This window comes from Coptis chinensis, chromosome 5 (assembly GCF_015680905.1).
Source record: "Coptis chinensis isolate HL-2020 chromosome 5, ASM1568090v1, whole genome shotgun sequence".
NCBI classification, from domain to species: Eukaryota; Viridiplantae; Streptophyta; class Magnoliopsida; order Ranunculales; family Ranunculaceae; genus Coptis; species Coptis chinensis.
Window position 1 is genome coordinate 65,315,984 of NC_141460.1, and position 16,537 is coordinate 65,332,520.

The window sequence follows — 16,537 nt, forward strand, 5'->3', positions numbered from 1 at the left end:
ACAACCCAACCAACTATTGTTCCCAAATTTGTCACACAAAATTAGTTTAAGGAAGTCGGTTAAGAATTGTTTGGACTCCAAAATCAGAGGCATAATATTTTTATTTTCTACACCAAAACCATAACTTAACACATGTTAATCCATTTTCGAATGCAATTGCCAAAAATATCATCTTTTAATTATTTGCACCTACTAAACAACTATATTTCATCTCCCATAATCTCTAAAAATTTCATAAATTTTAAAATGCATTTGAAAGTAGTGTTTGGATCCTATTTATTTATTGTCAAAAAGTGTTTATTAGTGAAAAAATATTTTTTGAAAAAATAAATACGTTTGGTCTCTATTTTAAAAAAATAGTTTTTCATCCAAAAAATATTTTTTGGTCCCAAAAACTAGTTTTATGATAATTAGATAAAACTTGTTTTTCAAATTAAAAAATTATTTTTTTTAAGGGAAACACTTTGGCGCTCAAGGCAAATTAACTGCCCATATTTTAAACTTTAGTACTTTATGTCACGATATGCCAAAATATGTCGAGAAATATAGTGCGAAATCTGGTTTGATAAAATAGCTTTTAAGAAAAATCACAACCAAACATGTTTATTCAAAAACTGTTTTTAGAATAAATATTTTTTCATAAAAATGTTTTTTATGAAAAAATGAAACCCAAACACCCACTTACTATTGCACTTAAACTCGACATTTTAAAATGCATTAAGTCTTTTTGATCTCAATGTTTTACAATACATTTTAAAATGTTATAATTCAATTATAACCAACCACCTACTTTGCATTTTAAAATATATATGATTATCGAGTCAAGCTGTTTGTGAGTAACTTGAGCTCAACTCATCGAAGGCTCAACTCAAACTCCCCCGCACAAAAGTATGAATCGAGCTTGAGCTTAATTTAAAGCTCATTCTAGATAGCGAGTAGTTCGAGTTCGAGTAACTCGCGAGCTACTCGTTTTATAAGCCCATACGTAGTATATAATTTATAATTTATACATCATTTTATACTTTATACCTAACTATAATTTACAATTTATACTAGTTTTAATGTTTTATATGCATTTTTTTCGAGTTTGAGCTTGAGTTCGAGTTCAAACGAGCATAATTGAACTTGAGTTCAAACCTGAGCTCGAGCTCGAAGTGTAAAACAAGTCGAGCCGAGTCGAGCTTGAGCTTCAATATTAAGCTTGAATGCGAGTTCGAGTCGAGCTTCTGCATGTGCGAGTCAAGCTCGAGTATAACAAAACTCGACTCGGGTAGCTTGATGACCAGCCCTACCTAAGTCTAAACCCTAAACCTCTACACACTAAACTCTAAATCCCTATAAACTAGATTCTAAGAATAAACTTTAAACCCTAAGAAACTACCATAAGCCTAAACCTTAAAAACCTCTAGACACTAAACCCTAAGTGCGTAAATCCTAAACCTAGACACCGAATTCTAAACCCCTAAAAACTAGACCCTAAGCCTAAACCCTAAACCTCTATACACTAAACCCTAAACCAACTCATTGCATTTCACAGTAGTTGGTCGAAACTACTAAATAATCAAATGCATTTTGTGTATTCATCATTTTTAAATGTATATCATTATACATATACATTTTAAAATGCATTAGTATTTTAAAATAAGTTTATTGCGTTGGTGGTTTATATTTGTGCATATGCATTTAAAAATGCAAAATAGGTGGTTATAATTGAATTATATTGTTTTTAGTGCAAACATTTAATATGGTAGTTATATAAGGGTAAAAAAGAGAATAAAATGGTTACAGATCTCAATAACTAAATTGTCCACTTCCAAAAAACGTGGATAGTGCAGGTGCCGACTAGCAAAGTCGAAACCTTTGGGTGATGATACCAGAGGTCAGGGGATCGAACCCCGCCAGCATCAAAGAGTTACTGATCTCATTTAAAACAGGCTTACCGATAAAAAAAAACATGGATAGTTATAGATAACACCTTTGAATATTGTTTTTTTCCTTGTACAAATAGTTTTCACTATATAAAAAAGGTAAGTAGTAGTAAATCTATAAAATAATATTCCTCAATCTTTTATGTGTAAATTATTCTAAAAGAGGCTCCCTAACCCAATTTCTTATTTGTCAAATATAGGTTTTCTAAAACGGTCCAATTTAGAGTCACTAGTCTAGTAGCAGTCCTAAACTAGCTGACTAAATTTGTGGGTTTTTTTGTTTCAAAAGAGCCCAACAACAATTTCGATCCATTTAAGATTCCCAAACCCAACAACTTCAAGTCTTGAGTGTCAAGAAAAATAGGACACAGCTCGATCTTCTCTCACAACTCCACTACGTGGTCTCTCTCTATTTACCGAAACTTCTCTCGAAGACTTTCTTTTCTTCCAGCAATGGTAATGCAAGCAGGTTTAGGGCTTTCTAGGATCATCTTCTTAGTCGGTTGAACATGTAAGAGTTTTTTTTTTTTTTACTTCATTTTCGTTATTGTATCATGCATGCATCTTAGTATGTTTTGATTTTATTAGTTGTTATATTATACTTTTTTTTTCCTTTCTTTTGATCTTAGCTAGTTGATCATTAATGATCGCGCATCAGATTTATTGGGTGATCTTCAAGTTCGTGTTTTACGTGTGTTTAGAACACGTACAATTTAAGTGAAATACTTATTAGGACTTTTGTTTTTTTTTTAAACTTTGTTATCGTATATTCAATTTGTTTAATTAGAAATTAGCTGCAACTTGGGAGAAACCGCCAGGGCAATTCTAATTCTACTAAGAAATTAGTAAGTTTTATTTGATTTTTTTAAACTATTACCTTTATGTGCAGGCACTTATTTAGTTTTTATAGTCTTTGTTAAATTAAACTTTATTGTGGAAGTTTTTATTGTTGCCTTGTATGTGTAGCTAGAACAATTATCTAGAGAAATTGAACGGCTAAAGCCTCAGGCTTTAATTGTCACTAGCTAATATGCATGCCCCTCTGGGAGTCAAAATCTCAAAGTCTTGGGGATGTGTTTGTTCAATGTTAGCGTGCAACTTATCTAATAAGTAGCAACTATACAAAACAACTAATAGGTGAAAACCGTAAATAAGACACCTACTAAAAACACACCATATCAGCGCGTGTCTATGCAATCCAATACAAGTCTACAAAACAACTAATATGTGAGTTGCATACATAAGACCACTTACTAAAGGCACACTTTGTATATATAATTGAACTTTCCAGTGCACTCTTAAATAGACCCAATGCATATTCTACCAAAGTTGTATGTGTGAACTCACAACTGAGTTCCCTCTGAGCATTCCTCTTATATCAAATAGATGGGATCGTAGTAATACGCTGAATACAAAGTTGTAGGACAATAAGACCTCCATGTCCTAGTCAATCTGTAAGTAAAATTTGGCAAGCAGCAGATGATATAACCATTGCTTTTGAACAACACCCCAAGAGACCATCTCTATGGTAGCACTGATATAACTATTTCTAGCAGTTTTACACTTCATAATCATTTTATGCGCATACTCAAGTGAGCTTAATTAATTATGGAAATTCTATGCATTTTATTTCTCACAAACCAACTCATTACACATACCCCTTACACATTCATTAATTCAACACATATCAGAATGAAAATGAGTAAAATAAGGGGAGAGAGCCTTCAATTAAGAGCATCATCATTTTTTTATTAAATTTTTTTTAAAAAAGAAATCCAGCAAAACCTCCTTTGTATTTTCAACATTTCAAAAACCTAAATCCTATCATAAGTTGAAAATCAAAACAATACAATTCTCATAGATCAACCATACCAAGATATATAACTTCATATTTATACATAACACAAATTACTTCTAAAACTAAAATACAACTCATTAAACATTAAAGAAGACTCTACATAATTTTTCACCTGGGACTAATTCTATTAACGAAAGGGAAAAATAAAATAAAATAAATATTCCAAGCCCACTCATCGCGTTCTTCATTTCTCTCATTCTCCCCTCTATGCATACTACTCACACCAACTTGAAATTGATTAGGAGCTCCTAGAACAACTTTAGATGGTTGCACACCATTCTGCTACCCATAGATAAATGTGCCATGGAGCAATGACTGCAAGCATGTCGCTGAATTTTTTTGGCAATTTAACTTGGTACCTGCAAGCAAACCACATACACATGATTTTTTCAGACTTGATACATTTAGCATTTTGTTTACAAAAGAGATGGTTCTCAAAAGGAAATAATCTCTATTCTTACTTTCAAGTATCCACGCTATCATCAAAAATAAAAAACTTTCATAAAAACTTACATAGCATATATGGATACAACATATTCTTTCATTTCTAAACCAATAAAAGTAACATTCTTTAATTTCTCACTCGTCTTTTCTCATTGATATCGATGTCCTTAGAGTAGAACTTCTAGGTATACGACATTACGACATTTGTGGTACAATTTCTTGCATTAGGTGGAAGAAATAAACACACAAATATTCTTTTTGAAGAAGTACATCTGGATATGGCCACATAGAGTTGTCCATGACTGTAAACCAATGCCCTCAAATCAATGCCAATATATTTCACTGACTGGCCTTGTGACTTATTAATTTTCATAGCATAAGCTAGTTGAGCTGGAAATTGTCGCCTTGATAGTTTAAAAGGCAACTCCAAATTTGAGGGAGCCAGAGATATTCTTGGGATGAGTACTAGATTTTCAGCTCTCTCGATCTCCAGTCAAAATTTTGGCTTGAAGGACTTTCCTCGCACATTGAAGCACCATATGTCATGGCCCATTGCAAAAGCCATCTTTAGGTGCTATGTTCCTAGTGAGAGCTGCAATAGATCTTCGATTAGGAGGTACAACAGATAACCTATTGGGAGCTGCAATAAATTTTTGATTAGGAGGCATAGCAGATAGCCTATTGGGAGCTGCATTAGATCTTTGATTAGGAGGCACAATAGATAGAGAAGGAGTAGATCTTCGATAAGGAAGCACAATAGATGGAGAAGGAGTAGATCTAGCACGTGGATGGCAAAAGAAAGGCCTATTGGGAGAAGGAGTAGATCTAGCACGCGTACCTTGCAAAGATTGGATGCACTTATTTGCAAGACATTTAAAAAAAAAAAAGAATAGGGTAATGAAGGAAAGGCCTATTGGGAGACTGGGTGGAGAGATGGCTTGGAACAATTTCCTTAACTGATAAAAAATTGAAGTGTCAAAGCTTAGGCATTCAAGGAAGAAAGCAATGAAGCGGAAAAGCAAACATTGATAATTTGATATATTGATATCAATATAATAATATTGTAGAGACACAATGTTAGACACCAAACAGTTCCAAAGTTAATGACATTACACAGTTTGCAAATAACAATGGCATATACAAAAGAAAAACAGATCAAGACATTATGTAACAGATGTGCCTTCTTAAGGTTAACACAGTGCATACTTAATCGGATGAATAGCAAGATCAGACAAAAAAATGAGCTAAGAATACATAACCCTGTAGATCAAGGGTTCTTGGATCATTGTCTTGTGGATGTACTTTTTGTCTTGTACTTGAATTATTGTCACATACTCCCATAGATCAACTTCAACCGTTGGCCTTGGGTCAACTTCTCTTTGCTAATTAAATAAGACTAACACCATCAGGGCTTTCCAAGCTAGACAAAGAGCCAAGGTTCAAAGTATAAATCATTAACGTATTACTCATGTTAGTCATTATTTGAACCATGATTTCTAACATGGCCATTACTTTGTTTTTTTGAAGAAAGTTATTGGGTTAAGGAAGGCCAAACCCATTATTAAAGATTAAAAATCTTACATGAATTAGCCCTTGAGCATCCTCAATTACATGGTTGTGTAAAGTTGTGTAAGGCACTAATATAACATGCGACGTATAAATCACATAATATGATTTAAAAAAATTTATCACCTTTCTTATGTTTTTTGAGGGGTTATGCCATCAAAGGCAAAACTAAGCATCAAATACTACATAAAGAGCATACTAAAATTCAAAGATGTCAAGTTTTTGGCATTGGACCACTTACAGATCATTCAATAATGTCAATTTTGAAAGCCTTGATAGTTTTGAACCTTCAAAAGAGTTTCCTTCAAATCTGCTGCACAAAAGGTATAAAAGGGCATGACTTAATACATCATGTAAATAAAAAGTTGAGCCACAACGTTGGTAAGCACGACAACTTTAAGAGTTCACGTACGTAGAACGTATTGTGGGAGAAACCAACCTAATCATTATCATCTAACACAATCGACTCAACTCAAAGGAATTTTGAATCGAGTCAAACATTCACATTTTGATCCCCTGAACTTGTGGGATGATGGAGAGATGATAAAAAGGTGTACGAAAAGTCTAGTTGAAAATTGAAACCCATAACTCACAAAGGCGTAAGTTTTGTCCAATGTATTCCCATGAAGTCGGGGTATATCTCATTTCTAAGGGTTATCTACTCAAAAGAGTTATAATTAATCCGATATAAGTAGAAACAGTACAAACCAATTAAAGAAACCACAGTATCACTCAACTCATTGGAATTTTGAATCGAGTCAAACATTGACATTTTTTAGCCCCTGAACTTGTGGGAAGATGGAGAGATGATAAAAAGTTTTATGGAACGTATAACTCATTATCGTATGAATCTATAAGAGCATATTTAAAAGATCGCTATCAACCGCTTAATCAAAAGAGACTGCATCAACCCTACGACGTGTTGAGGAACCACAACTCTGGTCCAGTCCTTTTTTCATTCAGCTTGTCTTGGAAAAAGTAATTTAATGGATTAGTAGGAGTCACCAACCGGTCATTCGAAATTCATGCCTTCAAACATACTTTATAATAGGGCTTTTACAGAAGATAAAAATGAAAAGAATAAGATGCTAAGTTTTTCACCCTGATTGAGACAACTAATCCTAGTGAATCACGAGAACAAAATAGATCACAAACAATAAAACCCACATACTTTGCTTATCAAAGTCCTCGGTTTCACACCCAAAATAGTTATAAAGCTATAATCGCAACAAAAGTCGAAAACCTTGCATACCTTAATGTTAAAAAAAACTCCCCACTTAAGCACCAAAACCTATTTCAAAATAAAGTCAATCACAAACAGAGCCTCGTCCAAACAGAGCCATATGCTAATGTGACTCACATTGGCAAGTTTCTACATCGTTAAATTGATTTCACAAATGCCATGAAGCAATAGCTATTGTGAGTGAAACTTTTCAAGTTCAAGGCATATGCTAAGTGTACGATAAATAGTTTCAAGCTCAGTTGAGTTGTAACTCACATTGGCAAGCTTCTACATCGTTAAACTGATTTCACAAACGCCATAGCATGCCCACGTAATTGATCGGCCTATTTAAGCCATGACTGTAGTCCCGACCCTTATGGTAGATTGGTCTAGATGCCCTGACCTAATAGGTTTAAGTTTTTGATCACTTAGTGCAAAAAGAAATACAATAGCCCAACTGCCATAACACACATTAGCAACACTTTATTACCATGCGAACTGCTTTAACAATATAGGATTGATAACCTAAGACTCCACTATTTCAGATAGTATTTATGGTTATACATTTTCCTTAGTAACTAGCTTTCATGGTTTTCATGTGATTATAGGTACTCTTTTTATTGTCATGTTGAGTTAGAACTGCCCCTAGCATTGTTTCAGTGATAGAAATATAAAGGAGCAGAGGCCTTCCGGCCTGCACAGGTGTTGATAAGACAAGTGCGTTCATGAGGTACATCTTCAGTTTCCTTCAGTCCTCTTGACAACATACACTTTAATAGCAGCATGGAAGTGAGCTAAGTCACACATACAAATTGATTGACAACTTTCTATGATGGATGTTCATAGAGTTATAGTACCAATAATCTATGAATCACCTAGACCTAAAACATGCTTGATATCTAGACATGCCCGCTTTGAATGATGGAACACAGTTGCATACAGAATAGTTCATTCATAGAGTAAATGTTATTACCATATTCTCTTTTGGATATCTAAGATACACAAATAACTTTATAACACATGAAAGTAATGCAATAGTATGTGTATATGACTCTAATGGTTCTGAAATTGTCTAAATAAATAATAATAACCTGACAAAGAGGCATCAATTAAAAAGGAAAAACACGATATAGGATTAGTACTAAACCTAAGGACATCAAATTAAATTAATGATGTTGAAATTAGGCGTTGTATGTAATTTCAATTTCAAACTTCAAAAAATCATACTAAGATGCAAAACAAATCAATAAGGTTGCAAGTGATAGTTTGATGGAAACTGGTAGTCTAAAACTAACCTCTTTCCTTCTTTTGATTAGAGGTTGCTAGCAATAATGATTCTTCTGCTTATGTGCAACTTTCATCATCATCAACCTAATATTTTGAATACCAAATAACGAAAAGTCCTCGATTAGAATACCAAATTAAAGTCCCAACTCCTTGTAGAAAAAAAACCAACCATGATCAAGGAATTCAAATAAATCCCTAAAAGTAAATAACACTTGTAAAACCTTTGAATATATAGTTTTTTTAAGATAGACCAATTTCTATGGATCCAATTCTTTCACAACTAATGCTAAATAACTTGAAAGACTTGAATTTCTCAACATACAAACTTAATATGAATTCAAACAAATAATAATAATAATAAGTAACCAAAATCTATTTTAGTGATAAATAATGGTATGAACTTTACAGTGCATGGTGCATACTAATTGTATGAACTTTTCAACGATAAATTTGAATTCATATACATTATTTCAAAAACAAAAGTAGAACCTGAAAAATAGACAAAAACTCTAGATATAAAAACTGCAACCACAACCTAACATCCAATTCTATGTGTCTGATCAAATTTTATCTAAATTTATGAACTTGGAGGGAGAGGGAGAGAATATATGGTATTGAATAACCCAAACAATGGTTTCACGTACAAAAAATGATGGAAAAACTCTCTTTGAACCAAATTTATAAAGAATCATTTGAATCACATCAAAACATAACCGTTGAATCCCAAATTAAAAAAACCGAGCAAAATATTAGACTGGCTTAATTTAATTTTTTTAAAACTTGATAAAGGAACTAAAATCTTTTAGATTCAATCAAAGAATTTGTTTTCTTCAAAACCTGAAATTAAAAAAATGGAAATCTAACTTCTCTTTTTTTATAATCACAAAGAACCAATAAATAAACAAAGTAAAGTAAAGTTACTTGAAAAAGAGTAGACCTTGAAGTGAATATGTTGCGGGATTTCTTTTTTGCCACAATTAAAAATGAATTCCTGAACTTCCAAAACATGGGCGAGAATAATCAAATTTGAGACAAGAGAATAATCAAACATGGGTTTCCTTCCCTTCATATTCTTTTCATGCTGTCTTCCAAGACTTTCCATTTTTTTAACGTCTAGTTATTAAGTTACTAATTAAGGGCCTAAATTAGACGGACATTTATTGTGTGGGCGTACAATTCAAAAAATGGGGTGGATTTGGTTTTTTAATTAACCATTACATGATATGACCGATTACCCATATTAAATAGTGTTAAGCAACACCTTAAGTGAAGGACAATATCTATACTACAAATTTACATGAGTGTAAAAAGACCAAATAGTCATTCTTAATAGTATTTAAGTGTTTGAATTAATTATTCATTTGGGGTATTAGAACATCTCTAGGTGGTGGTAGTATCACCTCCAAATTTGAAGTCAAAATTTGAAGAAATTGGACGCAAATTTTGACCAACTCTAGGTGGCTGCAAATTTCACTCTGCGTGCCATTGGTACTGTATCGCGACACTCCCAATGTCGCCCCAAGTTGAAAAACGTTTTAAAAAAAAAACCGATGCGACATTCCCACTGTGCACGAATGTCGCGCTAAATTGAAGAAGTAAACAAAAAAAAAACCCCCACGCGACATTTGCACTGTCGTGCCACATCTGCATCCTCATCCCAAATCCCAAATTTGCTTCCAAGGATACAGCTAGACAGGTGATGCGGCTGTGTTTGCTGCCACCTATTGTTGGAAATCAACGAAATTCCGACGCAAATTTGAAAAACTACAGGTGATACTACCACCTAGAGATGCTCTTATGCGTAAGAAAAATCTATATAACAAAGAAAGGTGGAGTGGGTTGACGAATTGAATTCCACCTCATAAGGTGATACGTGGTCATGCCACCTCCTTACCATAGCCACTAAATGTTTTTTTGGGGTGAGTTTAAAAGTTTTTCTCACCTCACCCACCCCACAAAAAAAAAGGCTTGGACTATTTTTGGGCTGAACTTTTATGGGTTGTTGGACCTCTAAAAACATGAGTATGGGCTTAAATTGGGGGGGCGGGGGGAGGCGGGCGTATCTGTGTTGTAACGGGGATCTTGCGTCGCCGGGTGTGCCGGCGAGGCACGCCAGATATCTGCCCATACAAAGGGGCAGATGCGTGTCGGGGGGGGTGCCAAAGGCGCGCATATCTATGTTGTACGGGGGGAGGAGATGCGCGTCAGGGGCACCGAAGGCACGCATATCTGTGTCGTACAGCACGGGCAAATACTAAGTACCCAGATGAATTTAAGTGTCCAGGTTAGTTATAGGAGATACTACTAGTAGAGATGGACAATGTAGCGGAATTGGTACATATATACCGTATCTAATCTACCATGTTTGGTTAAATTTGCAATTTTGTTATGAATATTATATTCTGTGGTATTTCTTATTTGTGTTCTTAACAAAATCAAATGACAATTTTTGAACTAGTAACTGAAGTATTGGGTTTTTCTTTTTTTTTCCCCTTTCTTTTAGGCGGGTTGTTAACTGTAGGGGGCTGGGGCTATTTGGTTATGGATACATGCGGTGGAAGGTCAGGAGTTGAAATTGTTTTTAAACATGTAACATTAATTAATTTGTTATAATGCATACATATTTTTCACATTTGAGCCTAGGACTCCCTCATATAGTCTTGTTTAGGATGGGAACTGCTTCATAAATATAATATATGCTCTCTTTGGAATAGAAAATTGTAACTTCTATGAGGTCTAGTTTTAGGGATTTTTTAAAATGAATAGTTCAACATCTACAAGCTGTCTTTGATCTAGCATATATTCAATATATATCAAGTTTAGGCTAAAACAATAAGTTCTACCTTCCAAAAATGATACATTACTCTTCCTACTTCCTGTACTTTAGGAATCACAACTTCTCACAAATAAAATAACAAGTTCCAACTTCCAAAAATGATGGGTTTTTAGATGCAATACTCAAATTTTTTTAAATTAATTATTGACAAGGTAAAATCCCTGAAATTTCTTAATTTTTGTGAGTTCAACTCAAAGACGCCTTTGAGTGCTGCCAGGTTAAGCTTACAAAAATGTACTCATGTCTTAGTTGTGAAGCATTGATCACTTTTTTGTATTTTTAAGATGCTTTTACGTTCGACACAAGATAGATTATACACTTTTTGTTTTAGGTGAATCTTAGGTTAGGTAGTGGGATACCTGCATCTACTATCTATATACTAAAGTAGAGACATCTAAGAGATTTTTCTCTCTCCTATGTGCCACTCTAATATGAGAGATAATATTTTCTCTCTCCTATGTGGCACTCTAATATGAATGATAGTCTTTTCTAATAACTTACAATCCCACGTACATGGAACCTCTTTGGAGAGTTTGAGTGTATTTCTAATTCTTATATATTTAATCAAATAAATAAAAAATGCTAAAAAATAGGTGATTTGTGTAAGGTAATTTCCTATTGCGAATCAAATACTTTTAGTGTTCCAATTCTTATATATTTAATCAAATAAAAAAATTGCTAAAAAATAGGTAATTTGTATAAGCAATTCCCTATTACAAATCATACACTTTTAGTGTCTATGATAAAACACCGACTTATTTCGAATATATCCTTAACGCGGCTTAAAAAACACTACATATTCTTCAGTTAATAACTTATTATAGAGTGTAAAATCAGCTTTCGACGGTTCCCCACATTCTCTAAGGATTATGTGAGATATATCGAATTAGGACACTCAAAATGTTATTTGCATAACCCTTTCATATACCTAGAATTTGCATTTGTTGTTGGTTATTAACTTCTTAAGAAGTAGACCAATATACTTCCCAAGTAAGCGCCTGAATACTTATCACGCACTCTCACATTTTTAACATATGCACTTTTTTACCTTTTCGTTTTTCTTTCTTGGATCTCATTATGATTTTCAAACACATGCAGGCTATAATATGATAATACATATTGAAAGTTTAGACCTGTAAAAAGAACACAGGCTTATTATGAAAGGGTGCTTTTATTTGCACATTTGATTTATGCTTCTTTGTATGACATTGTTTTTTTAGACAATCTAATGATATATCTAATAATCATCCAAACACAACCTCTCACATACATACACTCTAACACTCAATTAAGAAAATGACAAAGTTAACACGAGATCAAATGCCAAGGTGCAAACTCTTCCAAGTTCTTTCTCATTAATGTAGAGAATTGTGCTTCTATCAGTTTAAGAACACTGTAAAAGGATCGAATGATCACCGGTAATTATATTTGGAAGACAGGTTAATATAATGCATGGTTATGCATGTGATGTTGTTTTTCTATTCAATGTATATAGAGCAATAGAGTATGTTTGCATGTGAATCCATAGAGCTTCTTCCATCACAATAAGAGCTGACTATAATAATCTAGATTTTGTATTCAGATATCATCGGGAAACACAAATGAACTCAAAAGAAAAATTATATTTGGCACTTGGGACGGTTTCCTTTAGGGCCCAAATGGTAAGCAAAACCTTAAAGTATATGTACTTAACTGATTTCATTTATAAACAATACATTGGCTTTCTTTGAACTGGATATATACAACCTTCTTACATTTCATTTCAGCTCCTGGAATAGAAAGTGGAACTGACTCTTACAACAAATATAAGATACGGTGAGTAAAATCACTTCATTCAGGAGTGAGGATTAAATTAACTGATCGAGGCAGCTGTCTTTGGTTTCCTAAGTTTTGTTCTTTTTTTTCCCGAGTACAGGAAGATGAGATAGTGCTAAAAATAAATTTTCAAAATTTGTGCTCATTATAAGTGTAGGAAGATGTGATAGTGCTAAAAGATATGGGTCATGATGTTTATAGAATGTCCATATCATGGAGTAGGATCCTGCCAAGTATGTTTCACCTCTCTAACTTCATAAATGGGTGTGGATGCTTATAGAATGTCCATATCATTATGGATTTTGCCAAGTTATATAATAATATGATGTCCTATATGAGCTATATAGACAATTTCAACCACCACTGACACATGGTTTAACAGAAAACGATCTCATGTGGCAAAAAGAGACAATTTTCGTACCCTTTCCTGGCTGTCTTTTACTCTTATCATGTCAGGCAAAACCTGAATTTTATATGGGGCAGAACTAAATATACAAGGACATACGGCTCTGTTTAACTAGTGGCAAATTCAAAGGAATTTCCATGAGATACCATCTCATCCTTTTTATTATTATAATTATTGTTATTATTATTATTATTATTATTATTATTATTATTATTATTATCAACAAAACAATATTTTATATTAATACCACATCTCATCCCTCTATCAGAAACTAAAGTAGGGATCACTGACCAATAAAAGCAGCTAAAAATAAAAGAGACAGGGGTAGCAACTAGAAAATGTAAAAGATGTGCATGAAAATTCCACCCTAGGAGGGAAAGTTATCTACTGCAGAAACCAATTTACAAATATTGTTTTGTTGACTATTAACAAGAAACCAATAGGCAACTTTGCTTCTACACATAGTATTTCATTAACGATAATTACAAGGTGCAAACATATAGGTCTATAAAATGCGACAAGCACTACCAAATGCGAAAGGGAAAATGTAAACAGTGTGAGAAGTACCTGAAGAACAGGAAGCTCCAAATTGGTTTGCATGAGAACTTTAACATGGAGGCAACCTCTATCCTACGATTTTTCCACATTAAACAAAGTTAAAATTCTTCTAGCCGTTTGAACATGTAGCACTCACAGAAAAGTTCAAAGAAAAAAAGGGAGATAAGAAGGGGATGGGGGAACCTATTACTTGAAGTAGCTCCTTGATGACCACCTCCCTTGGTAAAACTGCAGCCAGACCATCTAACGTAACAAGACTATCAATAACAGCCAAAGCATTCCAGCTCTGTATAGGTTCGGGTTTGTCCAAATTTGAAACATCAATCTTTGGAAAGAACAAGATTCCTTAGGAATGGTAGGATGTGTTTCCGCGATGAAACCTGTCCCCATTAAACTGCACGAGAAAACCAAAGAAAACTACCTTACAGGGATGAATATTCCATTATAATTGGTGCTTAAGACAACTCAATAAGCCGTGGGATACCAATTCTAACCAGTACATCAATTCCATTGACACAAAGTCCTTTCCCAAAACTGTGAATCAGGGGTAAAAGTGTCTGGATCAAGACTCAAAGGTTAGTAAACCATAAAGAAAGCACTTCTTAACCTCTATTTCCATTTGAGGACACATGATCTTGATAGCATTGAACCAAATTAAGTGAAAAAAAAAAAGATGAAAAGAACTTAAGCTGATGAACCGTCATAGGTACTCCAAACTCGTCACAACAGCCCATCAGAAGCACAGAACCAGTAGAGCTAGAATGTGTATGAGGTGCTATTGACAGATTGAAGATGACTAATGGATGTATCATCTCCAAATATGCTTCCTTACCAATTTTGGTCCATATCTCACGCATAAACGAGTCTTGGAGAAGAGACACCTTTAAATGCGAGTAGTCTGCCGCCTAAGACAAATTCATAGCTAGTAAGAAAACTAGAAGTCGTGTAAAACCCCATTTTTTACCCCCAAGTATCTATATAAAAAATTTCCGGAGTTTTCTAGATGTGAGGCAAGAAAAGATATTGTATGGTTGAAAACTAGTATAGGGGTATAAACATTTATGAGGACTGAAATATTCTAGAAGACTAGAACCAAACATTAGGCAACCAACGACATGGTGAAAATTTTAACTTTATATATATAGCATACATGTTATCGCATGTTTCATAGGATATGCAAGAGGCCCTCAAGTATCTGCTGAAGGCAAGAAGTTCAAGTGCATGCTGGAGAGTAGAGTCTTACCAAAAACAAGTATGAGCTTGCCGGAGGAACGGTGAGGGAGTGACCTAATATATGTGTAAGCACACATACACAAACACACATATAAATAGCTATGTATTTGTGTTTGTGAAACCACACACCTTTCTCCTTGTCTTTTACATTTAGGAAGTCTTCTTGTGATGGTGTGGGACAATTTTTTACTTCACCAATCAGTTCAAAATTCAAAAAACGGATGCTATAATGCTCTACCTCCGGCCTATCGATTAAGCCCCCAGTCAGGCCTTTTGTCTAGAGGACGTACATCACGAGTTTGAGGCCTGGGTGCCCACTACAATATAGGGAGTGATACTATGACACATGAAAACTGACATATGCACCTTGGGCCCACATGAGAAAAGGGATGATGTTTTTTTTGTTTTTTTTTACATATGAACTCCCTAACGTGTGTTTGTGTTTAACTACAACTAACAAACTTATGGACTAAGCTAGCAACTCACCTGTAGAATCTTCTGGATGGCAGGCAAGACTAATGACTTTACTGCCTGAGGCTTCAAGCATTTCAAGAATTCCTTCAGCAAGATATAAGCCCACTCAGCTTTGGTATCCGACAACGGAGACACAAGCAATGAGGAGCACACAGCTCGGTAGTAGAGGCTCCCATTGCATTCAAGCTTCCTTGTCTGGCAAACTTTGTTGCATACTAAAGCTGATACCCAACTTCCACTAAAAGATGCAGAGGCGCAATAAACAAATACAATGACTTGATTGTTGCAGTGAAATATGGTGATTCCAAAAGACATTTTACTGAAGGCCTCCTAATAACAAAGAAAAACAAATCAAGCGAAAAACCAAGCACCCAACGAAATTGCAGATAAATTAAATTATCGATTAAATTAACTTGATACTTTGTTGTTTCCCTACCGACTGACATATCTAGAAAACTAAATATGAAACAAGAGTTACTGGATAGGGAAACTTTATACCTCCTCCACTCCCTCTATATACATGCTTCAACAAGTAGAGGAAGTTCTTGCACTAACCCAGGTAATATACCAGTCTCGGATATCACGATAAATGAGGTCATATTAAATAGAGGTCTCTTCAAGTGAAGCTTTGTGAGAATGCAACCAACTGAAAATATGTCCGCATTGATATCTTCAGAGAATGGGTCGAACTCAGATAATTTTTGCTTCCAAAAAGATAACTCTTGGAAACCCAAGGAACCACTGTCCTCCACCTCAAAATATTCAACAAGATTACTTGAGTCAGTATCAGATGACTTAGAAAACCCTTTCGCACTGCCATTTTCTTCTAATATTTTAGGAATAAAAAGACGGATGCATGGTTTTTCTACAGATTTGACATTATCCACAATAGTTTCTTGATGGTAGTGAT

General features: G+C 34.3%; 1 protein-coding gene and 1 long non-coding RNA gene across 2 annotated transcripts; both read right to left on the bottom strand.

The window, feature by feature from the left end:
• Positions 1–3,876: 3,876 nt before the first annotated feature.
• Positions 3,877–9,368, bottom strand: LOC147498372 (uncharacterized). The gene is made up of 4 exons (XR_015194288.1): positions 9,243–9,368; positions 8,314–8,389; positions 6,038–6,106; positions 3,877–4,145 (listed from the first exon to the last, which is right to left on the bottom strand). It is a non-coding gene; the product is annotated as an uncharacterized LOC147498372 (long non-coding RNA).
• A 5,102-nt stretch (positions 9,369–14,470) lies between these two features.
• Positions 14,471–16,202, bottom strand: LOC147498373 (protein GFS12-like). Its single transcript, XM_086559045.1, has 3 exons — positions 16,126–16,202; positions 15,640–15,957; positions 14,471–14,825 (listed from the first exon to the last, which is right to left on the bottom strand). Exons 1-3 carry the CDS (start codon positions 16,147–16,149, stop codon positions 14,523–14,525), a joined length of 645 nt encoding a protein of 214 aa, XP_086415171.1. The 5' UTR covers positions 16,150–16,202; the 3' UTR covers positions 14,471–14,522.
• Positions 16,203–16,537: the final 335 nt, after the last annotated feature.